General features: G+C 34.6%; 1 protein-coding gene across 2 annotated transcripts in view; it reads right to left on the bottom strand.

The window, feature by feature from the left end:
- BMPR2 (bone morphogenetic protein receptor type 2) overlaps positions 1–20977 on the bottom strand; it is a 205605-nt gene that overhangs the window by 26946 nt on the left and 157682 nt on the right. For both annotated transcript variants that reach the window (XM_004764180.3, XM_013062270.2), the window contains 5 exons: positions 20665–20895; positions 19834–19948; positions 15240–15400; positions 14124–14271; positions 8838–8974 (listed from right to left, as the gene is read on the bottom strand). In XM_004764180.3, coding sequence (XP_004764237.2) covers positions 8838–8974; positions 14124–14271; positions 15240–15400; positions 19834–19948; positions 20665–20895 — 792 coding nt within the window. The remainder of the gene's footprint in view (positions 1–8837; positions 8975–14123; positions 14272–15239; positions 15401–19833; positions 19949–20664; positions 20896–20977) is intronic.

The raw sequence follows: 20977 nt of genomic DNA, 5'->3' as shown, positions 1-20977 counted from the left end.
CATCAAAAACCAGTAGGCACAGAGAATCCCCCTCAATATCAATAAAAACAGGTCCACACAGCATCATTTAATAGTAAAACTTAAAGTCTTAGTGACAAAGAGAAAATCCTGAGAGCAGCTTGGGGCAACAAGTCGGTAACATACAATGGTAAAAATATTAAATTGGCAGCAGACTTATCCATAGAGACCTGGCAGGCCAGAAAGAACTGGCATAATATATTCAAAGCATTAAGTGAGAAACACATGTAGCCAAGAATACTATATCCAGCTATGCTATCATTGAAAACAGAAGAAGAGATAAAAAGATACCAGGACAAATAAGAATGAAAAGAATTTGTAAACACCAAACCAGCCCTATAGGAAATATTGAAAGGGGTCCTCTAAGCAAAGAGAGAGCCTAAAAATAGTAGACAAGAAAGGAACAGAGATAATATAGAGTAACAGTCACCTTACAGGCAATACAGTGACACTGAATTCATATCTTTCAATAGTTACCCTGAAAGTAAAATGGGCTAAATGCCCCAACCAAAAGACAAAGGGTATTAGAATGGATAAAAAACCAAACAAAACCCGTCAATATGCTGTCTACAAGAAATTCATTTTAGACCCGAAGACACCTCCAGATTTCAAGTGAGGGGGTGGAAAACAATTTACCATGCTAATGGACATCAAAAGAAAGCTAGAATGGCAATCCTTATATCAGATCTACTAGATTTTGAGTGAAAGACTATAATAAGAGATGAGGAAGGATACTATATCATACTCAAAGAGTCTGTCCAACAAGAAGATCTAACAATTTTAAATATCTATGCCCCTAACATGGGAGCAGCCAACTATATAAACCAATTAATAACAAAATCAAAGAAACACATTGATAATAATACAATAATAGTAGGGGACTTTAACATCCCCCTCACTGATATGGACAGATCATCCAAGCAAAAGATCAACAAGGAAATAAAGGCCTTAAATGACACACTGGACCAGATGGACATCACAGATATATAGAGAACATTCCACCCCAAAGCAACAGAATACACATTCTTCTCTAGTGCACATGGAACATTCCCCAAAACAGATCACATTCTGGGTCACAAATCAGGTCTCAACTGGTACCAAAAGATGGGGATCATTGCCTGCATATTTTCAGACCACAATGCTCTGAAGCTAGAACTCAATAACGAGGAAAGTTGGAAAGAACTCAAATACATGGAGGCTAAAGAGCATCCTACTAAAGAATGAATGGGTCAACCGGGAAATGAAAGAAGAATTTAAAAATTCATGGAAACAAATGAAAATGAAAACACAACTGTTCAAAATCTGTGGGACACAGCAAAGGTGGTCCTGAGAGGAAAGTATATAGCAATATAAGACCTTCTCAACAAAGAAGAAAGGTCTCAAGTACACAACCTAACCCTACACCTAAAGGAGCTGGAGAAAGAACACCAAAGAAAGCCTAACCCAGCAGGAGAAGAGAAATAATAAAGAGCACAGCAGAAATCAATGAAATAGAAACCCAAAAAACAGTAGAACAAATCAATGAACCTAGAAGCTGGTTCTTTGAAAGAATTAAGCAGATTGATAAACCCCTGGCCAAACTTAACAAAAAGAAAAGAGAAAGGACCCAAATAAATAAAATCATGAATGAAAGAGGAGAGATTACAACCAACACCAAAGAAATACAAACAATTGTAAGAACATATTATGAGCAACTATATGCCAGCAAAACTGACAATCTGGAAGAAATGGGTGCACTCCTAGACACTCCTGCATAGGAGTGTCTTTGTCTTCTGAGGAAGACACAAAGAAATTGAAAAACGTTCCATACTCATGGATTGGAAAAACAAATATTGTGAAAATGTCTGTGCTACCTAAATCAATCTACATGTATAATTTGATGGTTTATAAACCATCAAAACCGAACCAGGAAAATAGAAAACCTGAACAGACCCATAAACAGTAAGGAGATTGAAGCAGTCATCAAAAATCTCCCAACAAACAAGAGACCAGGGCCAGATGGCTTCCCAGGGGAATTCTACCAAACACTTAAAGAAGAATTAAAACATATTCTCCTGAAACTGTTACAGAAAATAGAAATGGAAGGAAAACTTCCAAACTCATTTTATGAGGCCAGCATCACCTTCATCCCAAAACCAGACAAAGACCCCATCAAAAAAAGAGACTTACAGACCAATATCCTTGATGAACACAGAGGCAAAAATTCTCACCAAGATACCAGCCAATAGGATCTAACAGTACATTAAAAGGATTATTCACCATTACCAATGGTGACTAATAGGAGTTATTCCAGTGCTGCAAGGTTGGTTCAACATCTGCAAATCAATCCATATGATATAATACATTAATAAAAGAAAGAACAAGAACCATATGATATTCTCAATAGTTGCTGAAAAAGCATCTGGCAAAGTATAGCATCTTTTTTTAAAAAAATATAGTTTATTTATTTGATAGATATGCACCGAGAAAGGGAACACAAGCAGAGGGAGTGGGAGAGGGAGAAGCAGGCCTCCTACCAAGCAGGGAGCTCAACGTGGGGCTCGATCCCAGAACCCTGGGATCATGACCTGAGCCAAAGGCAGTTGCTTAACAACTGAGCTACCCAGGGGCCCCTAGCATCCTTTCTTGATCAAAACTCTTCAAAGTGTAGGGATAGAGGGTACATACCTCAATATCCTCAAAGCAATCTATGGAAAACCCAAAGTGAGTATCATTCTCAATGGAGAAAAACTGAGAGCCTTTCCACTAAGGTCAGGAACACGGCAGGGATGTCCGTTATCACCACCGTTATTCAACACAGTACTAGAAGTTCTAGCGTCAGCAATCAGACAACAAAAAATTAAAGGCATCCAAATCGGCAAAGAAGAAGTCAAACTATCACTCTTTGCAGATGATATGATATTTTATGTGGAAAACCCAAGACTCCACTCCAAATCCGCTAGAACTTGTACAGGAATTCAATAAAGTATCAGGATATAAAATCAATGCAGAGAAATCAGTTGCATTTCTACACACCAACAAGAGAGAAGAAAGAGAAATTAAGGAGTTGATCCCATTTATAATTGCATCCAAAACCATAAGATACCTAGGAATAAACCTAACCAAAGAGGTAAAGAATCTATACTTATAAAACTATAAAGTACTCATGAAAGAAACTGAAGAAGACACCAAGAAATTGAAAAATGTTCCATACTCATGGATTGGAAGAACAAATAATTGTGAAAATGTCTATGCTACCTAAAGCAATCTACATGTATAATGCAATCCCTATCAAAATACCATCTACCTTCTTTCAAAGAAATGGGACAAATAATCCTAAAATTTATATGGAACCAGAAAAGACCTCAAAAGGTGGGAGGAATGTTGAAAAAGAAAACCAAATCTGGTGGCATCACAATTCCAGACTTCAAGCTCTATTACAAAGCTGTCATCATCAAGACAATATGGTACTGACACGAAAACAGACACATAGATCAATGGAACAGAATAGAGAGCCCAGAAATAGACCCTCAACTCTATGGTCAACTAATCTTTGACAAAGCAGAAAAGAATGTCCAATGTAAAAAAGACAGTCTCTCTTCAATAAATGGTGTTGAGAAAATTGGACAGCCACATGCAAAAAAATGAAACTGGACCATTTCCTTACACCACACACAAAAACAGACTTCAAATAGATGGAAGACCTTAATGTAAGAAAGGAATCCATGAAAATCCTTGAGGAGAACACAGGCAGCAACCTCTTCGACTTTAGCCACAGCAACTTCTTCCTAGAAACATTTCCAAAGGCAAGGGAAGCAAGGGCAAAAATGAACTACCGGGACTTCATCAAGATCAAAAGCTTTTGCGTAGCAAAGGAAACAGTCAACAAAACCAAAAGACAACTGACAGAATGGGAGAAGAAATTTGCAAACAACATATAAGATAAAGGGCTAGTATCCAAAATCTATAAAGAACTTTTCAAACTCAACACCCAAAGAACAACTAATCCCATCAAGAAATGGGCAGAGGACATGAACAGACATTTCTGCAAAGAAGACACCCAGATGGCCAACAGACACATGAAAGAGTGCTCCACATCACTCGGCATCAGGGAAATACAAATCAAACCACAGTGAGATACCACCTCACACCAGTCAGAATGGCTAAAATTAACAAGTCGGGAAACAACAGATGCTGGTGAGGATGCAGAGAAAGGGGAACCCTCTTACCCTGTTGGTGGGAATGTAAGCTGGTGCAACCACTCTGGAAAAGAGCATGGAAGTTCCTCAAAAAGTTGAAAATAGAGCTACTCTGTGACCCAGCAATCACACTACTGGGTATTTACCCTAAAGATACAAATGTAGTGATCCAAAGGGGCATGAGCATTGGAATGTTTATAGCAACAATCTCCACAATAGCCAGACTGTGGAAAGAACCTAGATGTCCATCAACAGATGAATGGATAAAGAAGAGGTGGTATATATGTATACAATAGAAAACTGTGCAGCCATCAAAAGAAATGACATCTTGCCATTTGCAATGACATGCATGGAACTAGAGGGTATCATGCTGAGCAAAATAATTCAATCAGAGAAAGACAATTATCATATGATCTCTCTGATATGAGGAATGTGAGAGGCAAAGTGGGAGGCTTGGGGGATAGGGAAGGAAAAAATGAAACAAGATGGGATCGGGAGGGAGACAAACCATAAGAGACTGTTAATCTCAGAAAACAACTGATGGTTGCTGGGGGGAGAGGGGTAGGGAGAGAGTGATTGGGTTATGGACATTGGGGAGGGTATGTGCTATGGTGAGTGCTGTGAAGTGTGTAAGCCTGATGATTCACAGACTTGTACCCCTGAGGCAAATAAATACATTATGTGTTAATAAAAAATTTTTTTAAAGTAGTTTTTTGTTCTTTGTTTTTTAAGAGTTTTATTTATTTATATGACAGAAAGAGCGAGAGAGCACAAGCAGGGGGAACAGTAGAGAAAGAGGGAGAAGAAGGCTCCCCATTGAGTAGGGACCTAAATGCAGGGCTTGATTCCAGGATCCTGGGACCATGACCCGAGCCAAAGGCAGATACCTAACCATCTGAGCTACCCAGGCACCCCTAAAAACCCCTAAAAGCTAGACTCATTCATATTTGGAAGATTTTTGAGTTTTGTTATTATAAAATTTTTTTTTAATTTCAATGCAATTATGAAGCAAAAATGTTTTTTTTTAGACTTACGTGTATTTCCATCTTTTTCTATACTATGCATTTAAAATGTACCTCTCTAGTGCTGGACTGCTTTTCAGAGAAGCAGTTTGTTTTGTTTTGTTTTTTTAAAGATTTTATTTATTTATTTGACAAAGTGAGAAAGACCACAAGTAGGTCACAGAGAGAATGGGAGAAGCAGGCTCCCCGCCGAGCAGAGAGCCCAATGTGGGGCTCGATCCCAGGACCCTGAGATCATGACCTGAGCTGAAGTTAGAAACTTAACCCTCTGAGCCACCCAGGTGCCCCTAGAGAAGCAGTTCTATTAACTGCAGCATGTTAGATTTAAGTGGATTCACTGGAAGTAAACCAAGTATCACTTTATCCCCTCCTTAACAACCTACTCTAAATTGGAAGCAAAAAGTTTTCAGGTAAATATGCATATGATGGTCATCACGTAATGGTAGGGTTGCCAAGAGATTTTCAAAATAATGAGTCAGATTTCTCTGATGAAATAAAACAACTAAAGAAAGAAAATTATTTTACTAGATAAAATTTTATGAAGAGATTTTTCTTTGAGGGATTCTCTGTAAGGTTAGCATATCTAATGAATTCTGGTGCAGGATTCAGCCTCTCACCTTCAATCCCAGTTCCCATACTATGGACTGCAGTTTAGAGGTAATCTTGGGCATACATTTTTGGCAATAGGTCTTCAGTTGCCTCTAAGAAGATTTCAATCTCATTTGAAGCAGAAGCCTTCACTGACCAATGGACAAGATGACAAAGATGACCAATGGAGGAAAATATTCAGTCTAAATCTGAACGTAAACACACAAATTCTCTGTAGCCTCTCTCTGACATGCCACCACCCCCATATAAGCCAGGATCAAGAATGAAAATATTCTAATCCTATGCAGACAGTGAATATACATAACAAAGTGATTTAAACTGTTGAGTAGAATTTTTTTCATTTTTGTTCTTTATAATCAAGAAAATTATTTGTATAAAGTGTCAAAAATTCTGATGTACACCTTTAGAAATAATTGATAAAAATAATTCCTGTCACATTCTTAAAACAGTGACAGATTGCTATGGAAGAAGCAAACATTAACAATTTCTAGAAATGATATATATGACTGTCAAAAGTTAGGATTTTAATGAACAAGTAACTAATAGAGTGGTAAAGGTGAGAAATGAATGTGTGATTTGAATGTTAAAGCAGAGTAAGTCTTGAACAATGTACAACCAAAAAAACGGAAAATACAAGAAAAAAAATTGATACCTGGAATGTCAGGTGGACCAATATTTGTCTATGGGAATTTCAGAAGAAAGAAATGGAAGAGAAGAAATAATTTTGTAAATAATAAAGAAAAATTCCTCTGAACTAAAGAAATCTGAGTTTTCAAACTGAAATCCCGTCTAGTGCAAAACAAAATGTGTGAAAAGATCCATGCCTCTATATATCCAGGTAAACTGTGATAATTAAAAAAAAACAAAAAACAAAAAACCCAGGCTTAAAAGCTCATAAAGACAAGAAAACAAGGAGTAAACAAAAAGACAAAAAGTAATGGAATGAGCCTGGTAGCCTCTGGAATTCTTAACATGTCTGAATGCTTGAGGACAGTGGAATAGTGATTTCAAAGGAACCACTATGAGGAAAATGTGATTTTGATCTTGAAACCATTACTTGGCCAAATTGTTACTCAAATGTGAGGGCAAGATATAAACATTTTTGAAGGTTCAAGGATTCGTAATCTCATCCACATACTAACAGACATCACTTAAAGAGGAACTTCATCAAAGAATGATTTACAAGAAAAAGAACGAGATTTTCAAAGAACGTTGCTTCTTAATAGAATCTATAAAGAAAGAAAGAACAAAGTGACAAAAAAATCAGAGACTCCAGTGGATAGTGACTTTTGAAACATTTTTCCTCAAGCAGCAGAGGTTTATAGTAACTAACAGGATTTTCTCTTCCTTCTCTAGGAGTCCAAGTACAATACTATATTATGCAATGGATGTTTACACAATCATAATTCTAAAATTTCTGATGTTTTTATTTTAAATTTTAGATCTATCTGTAGACAAAACATAAATTATGTAATAATAGCTCAAATATTACAAACCTAGGAGAGAGAAAATGAGAGATAATAAGAAATAACGATATAGTGTTTACAGTTATAACAGTAACCTCCAGGAGAAAAAAATAGAACAAAAACCAAAACCTCACAACACTGTTAATAGGAGTTTCCTTTGAAGACTGGCGGTGGAGTTCTGTAGCTTTTTCCTTTTCCTTTTTTATGCCCTTCCACTTAATTTGATTTGATTTACCACGTATAGGCATACCTTCAAAATTTTTTAAAAATCTCTTTTTAAAAAGTTTATTTATTTATTTGACACAGAGAGAGAGATCACAAGTAGGCAGAGAGGCAGACAGAGAGGGGGGGGCAGCAGGTTCCCTGCTGAGCAGAGAGCCGGAAGTGGGGCTCAGTCCCAGGACCCCTGAGATCATGACCTGAGCCGAAGGCAGAGACTTAACCCACTGAGCCACCCACATGCCCCATAACTTCATGATTCTTTAAAAAATGTTTAAAATAAGAAATACAGGGTATTCCATCAGAGAGGGATAATTCAGTAATTATGACATAAAATGGAATACTGACCAAATGGTGAAAGAGATACATCTATAGGTACTGACATGAGAAACTGCCCATGAGTAAAAAAATAAGCTGCAGAAATGATAGTGGATAATGAAATAATGCTGTTTATGTTAAAAAATTATGTAACAGAAAGAGAAAGAGGGTGTTTGTGTGCATATAAATGTTTGTAGCTGTAGCAACAATTTACCAAAATGATGGGAGCTTTTGAAGATATTTTAGTGTTTTGGACTAAATTTGTTTTTTTAAAGATTTTATTTATTTATCTGACAGACAGAGAGAGCACAAGTAGGCAGAGCAGCAGGCAGAGGGAGATAGAGAAGATCTCTCAGCAAGGAGCCCAATGCAGGGCTCGATCCCAGAACCCTGGGCTCACCACCAAAGCCAAAGGCAGACACTTAACTGACTGAGCCACCCAGGTATCCCTACAGATTTTATTTTTAAGAAAGCTCTATACAATGTGATACAAAGTGCAAGGCTTGAACTTACAACCCCAAGATCAAGAGTTGCATGATCTACCAAAGCCAGCCAAGTGCCTGCCCCTAGACTGCGTTTTTAGTAAGTAGAATTTATAAGCACACTTTGGTTTCTTTTTGAGGTAGTTTAAATTTCTATTAGTCACTGCATATACACATCTGCACTAATTACCATTTTTGGTACCACTCTCAAGAGAATAAGATGGAATTTCAATAATGTTTAAAATATTAACATGTTAATTATTCCAGCTGTTACTCAATCTGGCAACCTTCAGACGCAAGTTAGTCTCACTAGTGTTTTCTATTTGGAAATGACTGAAACTGAACCAAAAAAGAGGACTTTTTTATACTGAAAAATTTGAAAATGTATAACATCATAGAAGTCAAGTAAGTTGGATTTCTGGCATTAGACAGCTCTAAAAACTATTAACAGTCTATTTTTACTTCAAACAACATTAAAACATATTCAGTCATAAATCCTCTTTTTAAAAATTTAGTTTTTCTTACCAGGCTATTTTCTTTCCAAGCTTCTGGGAACTTGGGTCTCTGTTTTTCCCTAGATACCAGAACCTGCATATCTTCAAAAGTGGGATGGTTTCCAACTTCTGTCTGAAAAGCCATCTGGTATTCTGGTACAGATTCACCTGTGTATTTTTTTTAAAAGAAGGTTAGAGTAAAATTTCCAACTATGTTAAAATGATGGAATAACAGCAGAATTTCTGATATCAAGTAAGCAGAGAAATTATGTCATAATCTTTTCTTTTTAACCTTTTAGGACATATTTGGAAATCCAAAAGAGATCCTGTTGAGGATTTAATACATTATTAATAAATGCTTTACTTAGAATAGCCTTTGATAAGTTAAACGTCTGTTGATAAATCAAGTGGTAGTTTCAACAGTGGACATAGCTGTTTTTAAATGGTTTCTAGTATTACTAAATTGAGGGGGTTATTATATACATAAGTTGTACTTAATGCTGAATTCTTATCCCATATAGGGATCAAGGGTGGTGAATATGAGGAAAAAGTCCAAGATCTAGTACAACAAATGTTTGTACAACCAAATATAAGCATACAGGATGTATAGTCATGCTGTCTTAATAGGTCACCATCTCTACTATAGTCCAGCCAGATTGTATCAAATGTCACAAAAATTTTTATGATAATGGCCATAATAGAAAAATCAATATATTGATATGTTTTAAAAATCCTCTTAAGAAACAGTATCTAGATCAAGGATTTTTAAGTATCATTAACTATTCTACCACTGTTTAATACCCCTATTTATCACCAAGTAAGCACAATTAGCTGCTTGTGATGAAAAGCTCATGATTTTTACAAAATGTTATCAAATTAAACTTAATAAACATATTGAGCATACAGAAGATCTCTGGGACCAACAGTCAGAAAACCAATGGTCTAGTCAAAATCTTGACAAACATAGGAGAGAGATTCTTCCTGTCTCCTGGCACCAGTCCCACCCCATTAAAATGATAAGATAAATTAGAAGGAAGAACACCAGAATGTAGGATAAGGCACTTAAACTCTAATCCTGGCTTCATCTTTCTTCAGGAAGTCATTTATTTTATTTATTTATTTACTTTGAGAGAGAGACAGAAAGACTGACAGACAAGCAAGCTCCAGCCAACACGGGGCTTGATCTCATAACCCTGAGATCAAGAGATCAAACCTGAGCCAAAATCAAGAGTCAGATGCTTAACTGACTAAGCCACTGAGGAGACCCTGGAAAAGTCGTTTACTCTGTTTTAATTTTCCTGTCAGCAAAATGGCAATGGCTGTCTTCCTTATCTCACTCACATGGAGATAATATAAAAGTTATAATGACCCAGATAGAAAGTACTTTATAAACATGTTTTTAATTTTTGTTTCAATTTGGATATTCAAAACAACATGTAAACAATTGCTCTCCTCCAATATTAAGAAAGATTATATTACAAAGGTTAATTCTATAATTTGTGCAGTACAACCCCCCAAATTTTGGAGTATTGCACTATCTATACAAGAGATATTTTCACATACTCTAAACATTTAAGCAGATACTTATTGCCATCAAATATTGAACTTCGAAAGACAAAACTGAAAGATTCAATCCTGCTAGTGTATCACTTTCATCCATGAAACCTCATTTGATAAAACCTCAACCCACAGTATCTGTGAACGCTAAGATATTTAGTAGTATATCTTACCTGTCTCTCTGAGACATAAACACAACACACATATATATCTTCTAAGTACTATTTCTTATTTTTTCCCAAATGCTGGTTCAGAATAATTAAAAATACACAATTTTACTTATTTGTTTTAATCAGGTCTAAAATAAAATTAGAAAACCTGCTAAATAAAACTGATGAACAATCTTACTTTGTAAATGAAGTAACATTAAGAACTGTCAATTTTCTAATAAATTTTCATGGCTCTAAATCTAATTGTTTAATAGATTAGAGCTAACTTAGTATTAGGCACTAGAGATATAAAGAAATGAATGTCAGTGACATCATCATCATCATCATGAATTCTAATAGTCTTACTGGATTTCCTTAAAACTTTATAATCAGTAGATTGCTCAAGGGAAGTTTTATAATCCTATTTTCTTTCAAACTGTCCAAAACAGATCAAATGTCTACGAATATCAGCACTATTCTTCTCACCTCATTTGCTATTTATTAATTATGTCTCTAAGCAGTTAGGAACTTTCTAGTTCCCTTCTTAAATTATGCTTGTTCTCTTTTTTCTTTTTTTTTCTCTAGCTTTCCTATTTTCTTTCTTCCTTCCATATTTCTTTTTTATAAATATTGCAGTATTTCACTCCTTTTTTGTAATACAGACACCTATTCCTTTATTTTGCAAATATTTTACTGAGAGTCAGTCTACGTAACATAATGTTTACATTTAATAATACAGCATGTACTGCATTTGGAGGTATACCATAAAAGTTTGAAAAAATGTTTTCCAAAAATTGTATCATTATAACATGCTATTCTATGCTGATTAGTATGTTTTTGGGATCCTTTTTATTCAACTCCCTCCCATTTCATTGTTAAAATTTTTAAGAGTACCCTAAATCTTCTTCCTGTGCTGTCTTAATACTTTTCCTTTCCATACTCTATAACATTTCTGTCTTCTCTATTCCACAGAATCTCTTCTAAGAATACTAATGACATCCTCCAATTCAAATTCAAAGATCATTCCTCAGTTCTATTTCCTTTTGACTTCATATTACATCTACTGCTATCAATATGGGTTCTTAACATTTTCTAACATTGACTTCCAAGATATTATTTCTTAGTTTTCTCACTATTTTTCTGACCAATGGTATTCTTAACTAACCTACTGGTACAGGGAGGTCCCCCAATATGCAGTCTTCACTGCTCAATTTTTTTGCATTCTTCATTTGTTCTCTTAGGAAAGAGCATTCACTCATAAGTTCCCATTTACCATCTGTATATAGATAATTTCCAAAACACTTTAAATTCTCTCAAATCCTCCTAATTTAAAAAAATTATTAAAAAATTTTTTCTGCAGTTGTCCCATCAATACCCCATCCAAAAGTCTCCATAACTAACTCACCTTTCCAATGTAAACCAATATTTTTTCCCAAGTTCCTGGCTGCCACCCTATTTCTTTGATCTCTGAGTATTTCCCAATTCCTTAGATTTTCTTCTAATAGCTAAGCAGAATGACAGATTTCTCCTCTACATTTTCATACATGTGCCTTTTCTTGTCAATTTCCATATCCAAGATTATAGGATCTCTTATAGCAACTCTTGTTTTTTTTCTTTTATTTTTATATTTACCATTTTAGCAATTTTTAAGCATATAGTTAGTCCCCTGGTAACAAGTACATTAATAATGTGTAACCATCTCTACTACCCATCTCTAGAATGTTTTTCATCTTCCCAAACAGAAACTATGTATCCATTAAACAGTAACGCCTTATTTCTTTTCCCGGTTTTTAACTATTGTTTTTTTAGTAATCTCCACCCCCAAAATGGGACTCAAACTCTTGGTTGCAACCCAGAGATCAAGAGTCACATGCTCTACTGAATGAGCCTGTCTTTCCCCTTTTTAAACTGCCTTTAATTCTTTCTATTTCAATTCATCCTACATGTTACTAAAATAATAGGCAAATAAGATTGAATTGCCTTTCCCTTTTCTTTTTTCTTCTTTTTTAAAGATTTATTTAAGAGAGAGAGAGCGCGTAAGCATGGGGAAGAGGCAAAGAACCTTCAGGTATACTCCATGCTGAGGATGGAGCCCCATGTGGGGCTCAATCTCAGGACTCTGAGATTATGACCTGAGACAAAACTAAGAATTGGATGCTTAATCATCTGTGCCACCAAGGCACTCTGCCTTTCCCTTTTCAAACACTTGATATTGCTCTTTATTATTTATCAGACCAAAAGCAATAGTTATTCTCTGACTGCAATAGTTGTCCAAAAACTGTTGTTGATGGCAATATACTAATGCTGGTATAAGAATCATTTTAGTCAGACATGCTTCTAAAAAACAAAATATTCTGGATTAGGATGTATTAAAAAAAATCTGTGGCCAAATTCCAATAATAGAAATAAAAAGTTGCAAAAGTTCCAATAATATGTGTGATACTACTGCAGTTTTGCTATGTCCAGAAAAATACTTCAATTGAGTACTCCATACTTCCAATTAAAGAGGGAAAAATGCTTCTAAATAATAACTGATGGACCTGTAGTCAATCTAAATAATTATTAACTTATTTTATTTATTTTATTTTTAGAATTATAAACTATTAAGTGCTTAAAGGTTTTAAAGCCAAAAAATTCAACCCTACCACTAATCCTTGTTTTTATTCAATAGCTTCATTTCATAATTTGTCTAAAGCTGATTCAATTGACTGTTTTCCTTTTCCTGTGCTTTTAATGTTATTTCTGTAAGATAGAAGCTATATATATCAAATCATTTTGTATGTCATCTAGAAGAATGCAATGCATATATTGATAGTTAAAGTTTTTATAGGACAATAAGGACAGTAATATAATTCTAACAAAAAGATAAAAACTATAAAATCACTTGGCTAATTCAAATAAGCCTCAAACAAGCATTCATATTATATGAGTGTTCTTTCATTAAAAGAAAGGAAGGAAAGCACAAAGTCAAGAATGGAGAATGAAGGGGCGCCAGGATGGCTCAGTGGGTTAAGCCTCTGTCTTTGGCTCAGGTAGTCTCAGGGTCCTGGAATCAAGCCTCAGGATTGAGACCCACGTTGGGCTCTCTGCTCAACAGGAAGCCTACCTCCCCCTGACCGCCTCTGCCTCTCTCTGCCTACTTGTGATCTCTGTCAAATAAATAAAAATCTTAACTACAACAACAAAAGAATGCAGAATGAAAAAAATAAAGGAAAAAGAAAGAAAAAAGTGCTTCAATAGTTAATTCATTGTTTCTAATTTTTTACTTGGGTCAATTGAGGAAACATTCAAAGTGTAGCTTATCAAATGCTCAGAGGCTGGATAAGGACAACCATGACTGTTAAAGCAATCAGAGACCAAACTAAACACAGATAAGCTATTATGAGCAATTAATTAAACTGCACTCAGATGCAAAACTTGAAGTCCTTTTAAAAATTTTTCCTGATTGACATCCTTCTGCTAATGATGCTTCTGAACACTAGATGGCAATGAACTAAAGGTTTAAATGAAAGTAAAAGCAAAAATGTTGACTTATTTAATATAGGTAGAAAAAGAAGATATAACTGCTTCACTTTAAAACATATACCAATTTTTGATAGCAATTCTCCTACCTGGGAAAAGGTCTGTACATCTCATAAATATCTCCCAATAAATGAGTCCAAGTGCATACATGTCTACTTGTTTCAAAGCTGATTCACAGTCCCTCAGGTTCACAGCTCCTTCTAGGACTTCTGGTGCCATATATCTGATTGTGCCAACCTGTTAAATTACAGTGATATTTTTCAGGACAGAATATAGCATATTCTGAAAGCCATACATTAGATCAGAGGTTGTACATAAATTTCATGTCAATGATATGTTATTTGATCCTAAACATGTCACTGAAATCTTCTATACCAAATTTTTTACCTATAAAATGCCCTTCTTGAATAATTAAACTATGGGAAATCCATCCTACTTAATACTATTCATCAATCAAGAAGAATGCACTATACCATCCTATGTATGTCAAAGCAGAAACATTTCTAAGACACAATGAGAAAACTATACAACAACATGTACCATTTAATATTTAAAAAAATTTTTTAAATGTTAAAGATTTTATTTATTTATTTAAGGAGAGAGCACAAAAACAGGGGGAGGGGTAGAGGGAGAGGAAGAGAGAGAATTTTAAGCAGACTCCATGCTGACCACAGAGCCCGAGGCAGGGATCAATCTCACCATCTAAAGATCATGACCTGAGCTGAAATCAAGAGTCAGACCTTCAACCAACTGAGCTACTTTGGCACCCCTAAAAATTGTTTTAAGTTAAAAAAAATCTATATCTATATATTTATTTACATATAAATATATAAGATATATATATTAACACACACACACTGACATATGTATGTGAATACAGAGAAAAATGTTAGGAAGGATGTGTTCCTCATTTTAATGGTGATTATCAGAAGGTGACTGTCCTATCTCAAACTGGCAATGTTACTCTTTCAAAAGTCAGTTCCTAAACACTTCCTCCGAATACTTGTCAAACATGAGTTGGAATGGCAGTGATTTCCATAAATAACTGATAAACTTCATATAATGTCTTTTATATTTTTTAATTTTGTAATTCTTAATATGCTGAATTGGTAGCATATAAGGGTAACTGTCCTGTCTTGATTTTTTTAATGCCATTCATTATGTTCCCAAGGTATGTCAGAGTTATACATTTTGTATATACTCACCTCACTTATGGCTGCATTATCTTCTTCCCCTGGGCGTACCAGTCTATTTCCAGTCAGCCTCATGGATAATCCAAAGTCACTAATAACACAGGTTCCATCATTTTTCACCAGGACATTTCTGCTGTTTAAATCTCGATGGGAAATTGCAGGTTTATAATGATCTGTTTAGATAATTTCAAGTATTTATTAATGCTTAAATAGCACTCTTGGACATAAAGTAAGCATGCATATAATAGGAACCACATAAATATAGATGATTGTATTATTTTTCTGAACATTAATTTTCTAATAACAAAAAAGGAAACAAGAAAGCAAAGTTTCAACTCATAATCATTACTATTTTCACTATATTTTGCAACATAAACTACTGTTGCATGTATAATTAATTAAGCTTTAAATATTTAGCTGCAAGCGAATAGCCAACATGCTATTGCTTCTTATTTTAACATACACTTGGGTTTTTTCTCCTCATTTCTAGGGTAGTAAAAGGAGGCAACAGAGAAAGAAATATTTAGTATAAAAATTTTTTAAAGTCAGCTTGTCTAAAATAACTATCAGTGAAAAACTGAGATGGCTCCAAAATTTGTAAACGTATGTTGTACTATTCTCCTATGGCTTAACAGATCAAACCTGTGACTGAACATCCCAGTTCTGTCCTCAGGTTTAGCCCTGTCTCTAAGCCCACCTCAGTTCTTCAAATCAAACTAGGAATAGTTTTCCAATGGACCTGGAGAATGAGGAGAGGAGCTGCTCTCTCTCAGCAAGATGTGAAAACCTATTTTCTTATTTTACAGAGAAGCAAAGCACTATTATATTCGTTCTATTATCACTAGACCATTCATTCCATGAAGGCAAAAACAGAGTATGTTTTACCTGAATTTAAAAGAGTTGGCACACATGTATCTAACCTAAGGTACCTCATGAAAAGCATAATGTATTTTTCCCTCTCTATAAGGAAACCTTATATAAATATTATTCTTGAATTGAAAAAAAATTCTATACCACAATTTCTTAAACTTAAGATAACTCTCTAGGTATAAAAAGAAACAGAGCAATCAGAACAAAGTCAATGATAAGTTTACTGAGTATTTATATTTAGGTACGAATAGGCTCAGCATTTAGTCATTACTCTCATTAATGAAAATCAGATTGCAATTTCACCAGCAGTGAAACTAAAATGAGGATAATGATTCCTTTGATATATATTTTTAAAAAAGAGCACACAGCACAACTGGAGGAAAAAATAGTAGTTACCATGGATCTAAAAAATGGTAGTTATCATTGATCTTTCCTGTTTATTTTCTCCCCTTTCAGTTCATGGTCCAGTTTTCTAAAGTTTGTACTAACATGATTCGTTCAACCCCTAGAAGAGTTACATTTCTTATTCTGCATAAAACCATAATACTAGTATATATGGTATAATCTCGAGGTGATATTTATATACAAAATTTATAGAGATATAAAAATGTTTCTATATTTGGAAAATATTTGTATATTAACCCCAAATCAATACTTAAACTAAAAGATCTCATACTTAGGGAAACCAGGCAAATAATGGGGAGAATGGGCAATGAACAAATCAGTGAGACAGCCAGAGAGGAAAACAGGATATTACTTTCTTCTATGTAATGAGAAAAAAAAAAAGAAAAAAAGAAATGGAGAAGGGGAACAAAAGAGGTAAGAGAGAAAGAAGAAAAGGAAGAGAGGATTTATCACCAATTCAAGAGGAAGAACTACAGACTGCCCTTTGAGAGACTTTTCCCCTTAAAGTTCTCCTCGGTATACCTTTTAATCCTTTTTATTTGGGGGTAGGGGATGAAGAGAAAGGAGCAAAATATACAGTGATTTTGCCCTGGGTAGCAGCACTGTGACAGGAAAATATCTCAAAGAAAAGCAGGACATATTATTTCAATTGTGTTAAAAAATAAAACCTGAATAAAAAAGTCTCTCTGTGGATATTTACACACACACACACACACACACACACACGGAAAGGACCTGGAAGGATGTACTAGCTAATAGTAATCTTCTGTTTATATTTGAGTGATCTATGAGCTATATGATCTTTGTTAGATTTTTCTGGGGAGAGTATGGTAACAAGATTCATAGATATTCTAAAGAAAAAATTCACAAGAAAGACAATTACAAATAAACAAACAGGTTCAACTCCTCCTTATTTGTTCTGAAGCAAAAAACAGCTGAATAACCAATAATAGTATTATTCCTTACTATAAAATTTCTATGCTAAATAGCAAAGTTACATCTGAAGATACTGGGAAAAACAGCATTCTCTGAAAAAAGAGTGAAATAACACTTTAAATATTTTGAAATATTATAGTATATTTCCAATTTTAAAAATCAGGGGTGCCTGGGTGCCTCAGTCATTAAGTGTCTGCCGTTAGCTTGGATCATGAACCCAGGGTCCTGGGACTGAGCCCCCCATTGGGCTCCCTGCTCAGCGGGAAGTCTGCTTTCCCTATCCCATTCCCCCTGCTCATATTCTGCTCTCTCCATCTCTGTCAAATAAATAAAATCATTAAAAAAATCAAATAGGTACTAACATTTTTGCAATAGCATATATTTTATATAAAATATATATATAATATATAAATATGTAAAAAATATATATATACACGCACACAAACACACATGCACACAATTTAAATAAAGAGGTTAACTAGTGGGCGCCTGGGTGGCTCAGTGGGTTAAGCCGCTGCTTTCGGCTCAGGTCATGATCTCAGAGTCCTGGGATCGAGTCCCGCATCAGGCTCTCAGCAGGGAGCCTGCTTCCCTCTCTCTCTCTCTCTGCCTGCCTCTCAATCTACTTGTGATTTCTCTCTGTCAAATAAATAAATAAAATCTTTAAAAAAAAAAAAAAAGAGGTTAACTAGTTTAAAAGATAATATTAGGTAGTATTTGAGAGCAACATCTACATTAAATAAAACTCTTATTTGATGGCAATCATTCTTTTCAGCCAATGTTTGACTTGAAACCTTGCTGAATCATGCAAGTCTTAAAAAGGAGGATTAGTGTGGTATTTTAAATTCTGTGCTAAGTCAGCTCTTTCAATGAATTACAATAATATTTAAGAGTAAGGAAACACAGTCCAAATGATTAATGTGCTAAAGCACTAGAATAAATTGCTGACATAGGCAATAAGATTGGTCAATTCTGTATTCAGGAAAAGCAAGATGTCAGGATAAATGAAGTGATAAATTATTCAGGAGAAATTATTTATATATGAAGCAGCAGCTAGAAAAGATGATCCATGCTATTACAGAATAGAACAAAGATCTAAGAAATTGATACATTAACGATTCTCTTATCTACAGAGGTCAGAGAAACTGGAAAAGCAATATTCTGGGCTATAGTATGACAAGAAAAATCCCATAAGGGATGAAAGCTTGAAAAAGAACAAAGATTTAGTTTTGAAGCAAGCTTATGATGGGAGGTGTATTTTTAAACAAAGTATGAAAGTAAATGAATTAAAGAGATTCTCTGAACAAGGAGCAAAAAGGCACACAGGTGCTAAAGAAAACTGGAGTTATGGCAAAGAATACAACCACACAGTTATGAAATCCCCACCATGCATTTTCTTCTTTCTACTCGGTAATAGAATCCAATATTATTTGAGATACCAACACACTCAGCTTAAAAACAACAACAATAATAATAACAACTGTATTTTCAGCATCTCTTGAAGATAAATGCAGTAGTTAAGTGTGAATTAAGTTCTGGAAAATAAAACATAAGTAGAAGAGTAGGACTTCTGGAGACAGAAGGCTATAATTTCTTCTACCTTCCCTTTCTTTCTCCTACTAATTAGCGGATATATAGCAAGATGGACAATGAGGTGACCTTGGAAATGTTAGCCATATATAAAGAATAATGGAAGAGATAATAATAAGGCTCCAATAATTCTATGGTGCTACCAAGCCAATCTTAGACCACCTCTCTCTAAATTCTTACATGGGAAAAAATTTCCATTCTTATTAAAGCCTATTATTTTCCCCTGACAGATATGACCAAACCTAATTCTAGCTAAGAGAAACACTGAATTATTAAAAAAAAAAATTATAAAAAAGAAACACTGAATTATACACACAGGTTTTATACTCAAGACCAACCACAGAATAAAGTCCATATGATGTTAAAAGTAAAGAATTGGCAATGCACTGTATTTCATTTAAATAAGCAAATAAATGCAAGGAAATGTAGTATAGCCTAGCTAAGAGGTTTTTAAGCTAAGAGGTTTTTAACCTAAGTGCATGATGATTTTAAAAGGTCTGTGAACCATTAGAATCAAAAGAGCATTCTTAAAAGTATACTATGCATGTATCTTTTCTAAGAAGGTGTTCAGAGCTCTAATAAAAATCTCAATGAGATCCATGACCTCTCTAGAGTCTTTAAGTTCTTTTTCTTATTCTTATTACATTTCAAATCCATTTCATCATGCCAGATCTTTCAAACAGCTGTTTAATAATAAATCTGCTATTAAATAAAATATATTCTTAGTTTGAAGATATGAATAAAATTTCCCTTTGTGAATTTTGACCCTATATGGGTGTCATTCGTCTTCTATTCATTGTTTTACCTCCTCGTGGCAATTCTGTATGAAGATAAGCCAGTCCCCGAGTCACAGAATGAGCCAGACGGCAAGAGCTGACCCAATCACTTGTATGGAGACTCAAATACTTGCATAGAGATCCCTATATAAAGGAAAAAGTACACACATACAAAAAAAAATGGAATTAATTTACCTGTACAGGACAAGATAAATTAGCAACAGCCTTATAAAGTTTTTAAGTAGGTTAGGATTCCATGAATATCTCATGAACTATGACATTTCAATATCTCAAAAGAGACATTTCCATGAGTAGAAAGGGGAGGAGAGAATGAAAGGATAATTTAAACATTATTAATTTTTATTTCTCCAATATTAAAAAGTATAAAAGGTTATTTCACATTAAATGCTCCTTTACCAAATTAAGATAGAAAAAAGTTTTTTAGACTCTTTCTTCACAATGTATCTCTTACCAGTACAAATACAAATTATATTTTTTTGTTTTACAAGTATAAGACAGAAAGCTTTCATAAATATATATGTGTCAGTGTTACTCAAGGTGCTCTTCTACAAACTATTTATAACCAGACAGGGATAAGGAGCTTGTACCAGAATGAATGTCAATCAAAACACTGTTTCCTTCATCGAGAAAGTCTTGCTGAGAGGGAGAAAGAGACAGAGACAGGTGAATTAAACAGTTAACCAGTAACTTAGTTGATTCACATTCTGATGTGAGATCCTTATCTCACTGCAGACCATTAATAACCAGTTGCAAACCACCAGTGCTTTACAGAGCAGTAGTCCTGAAAATTTGATTGACAGCTAATATAAATGTCACTTTAATTTTTATAAAGAACTTACATTGGGATAATACTCCATCACAAGCAAATACTCCATGCGTCCATCTGCAGTAACTCTCTCATCTCCAACTATAAAGCGAGCAATGTTGTCATGTTCCATCAAAGGCACTCTGTAAATGTTCTTCTCATTGATAAAATTCTGACGGTTTGCGAAGGAAAACACTTTCACAGCAACTGGACGCTCATCTAAAGAACCTTTATAAACTGCTCCATATCGACCTCGGCCAATCAGCTATAAATTTGTTTTGAAGAAAGCAAGATATTAATTCATATCACAACTGAAAAATCAAATTTTCTAGAAAAGTATAAATCTA

This window comes from Mustela putorius, unplaced genomic scaffold (assembly GCF_011764305.1).
Source record: "Mustela putorius furo isolate JIRA1106 unplaced genomic scaffold, ASM1176430v1.1 tig00000275_pilon_pilon_pilon, whole genome shotgun sequence".
NCBI classification, from domain to species: Eukaryota; Metazoa; Chordata; class Mammalia; order Carnivora; family Mustelidae; genus Mustela; species Mustela putorius.
Note: the sequence above shows the minus strand (reverse complement) of the source record. Positions and strands in the feature narration are given on the sequence as shown.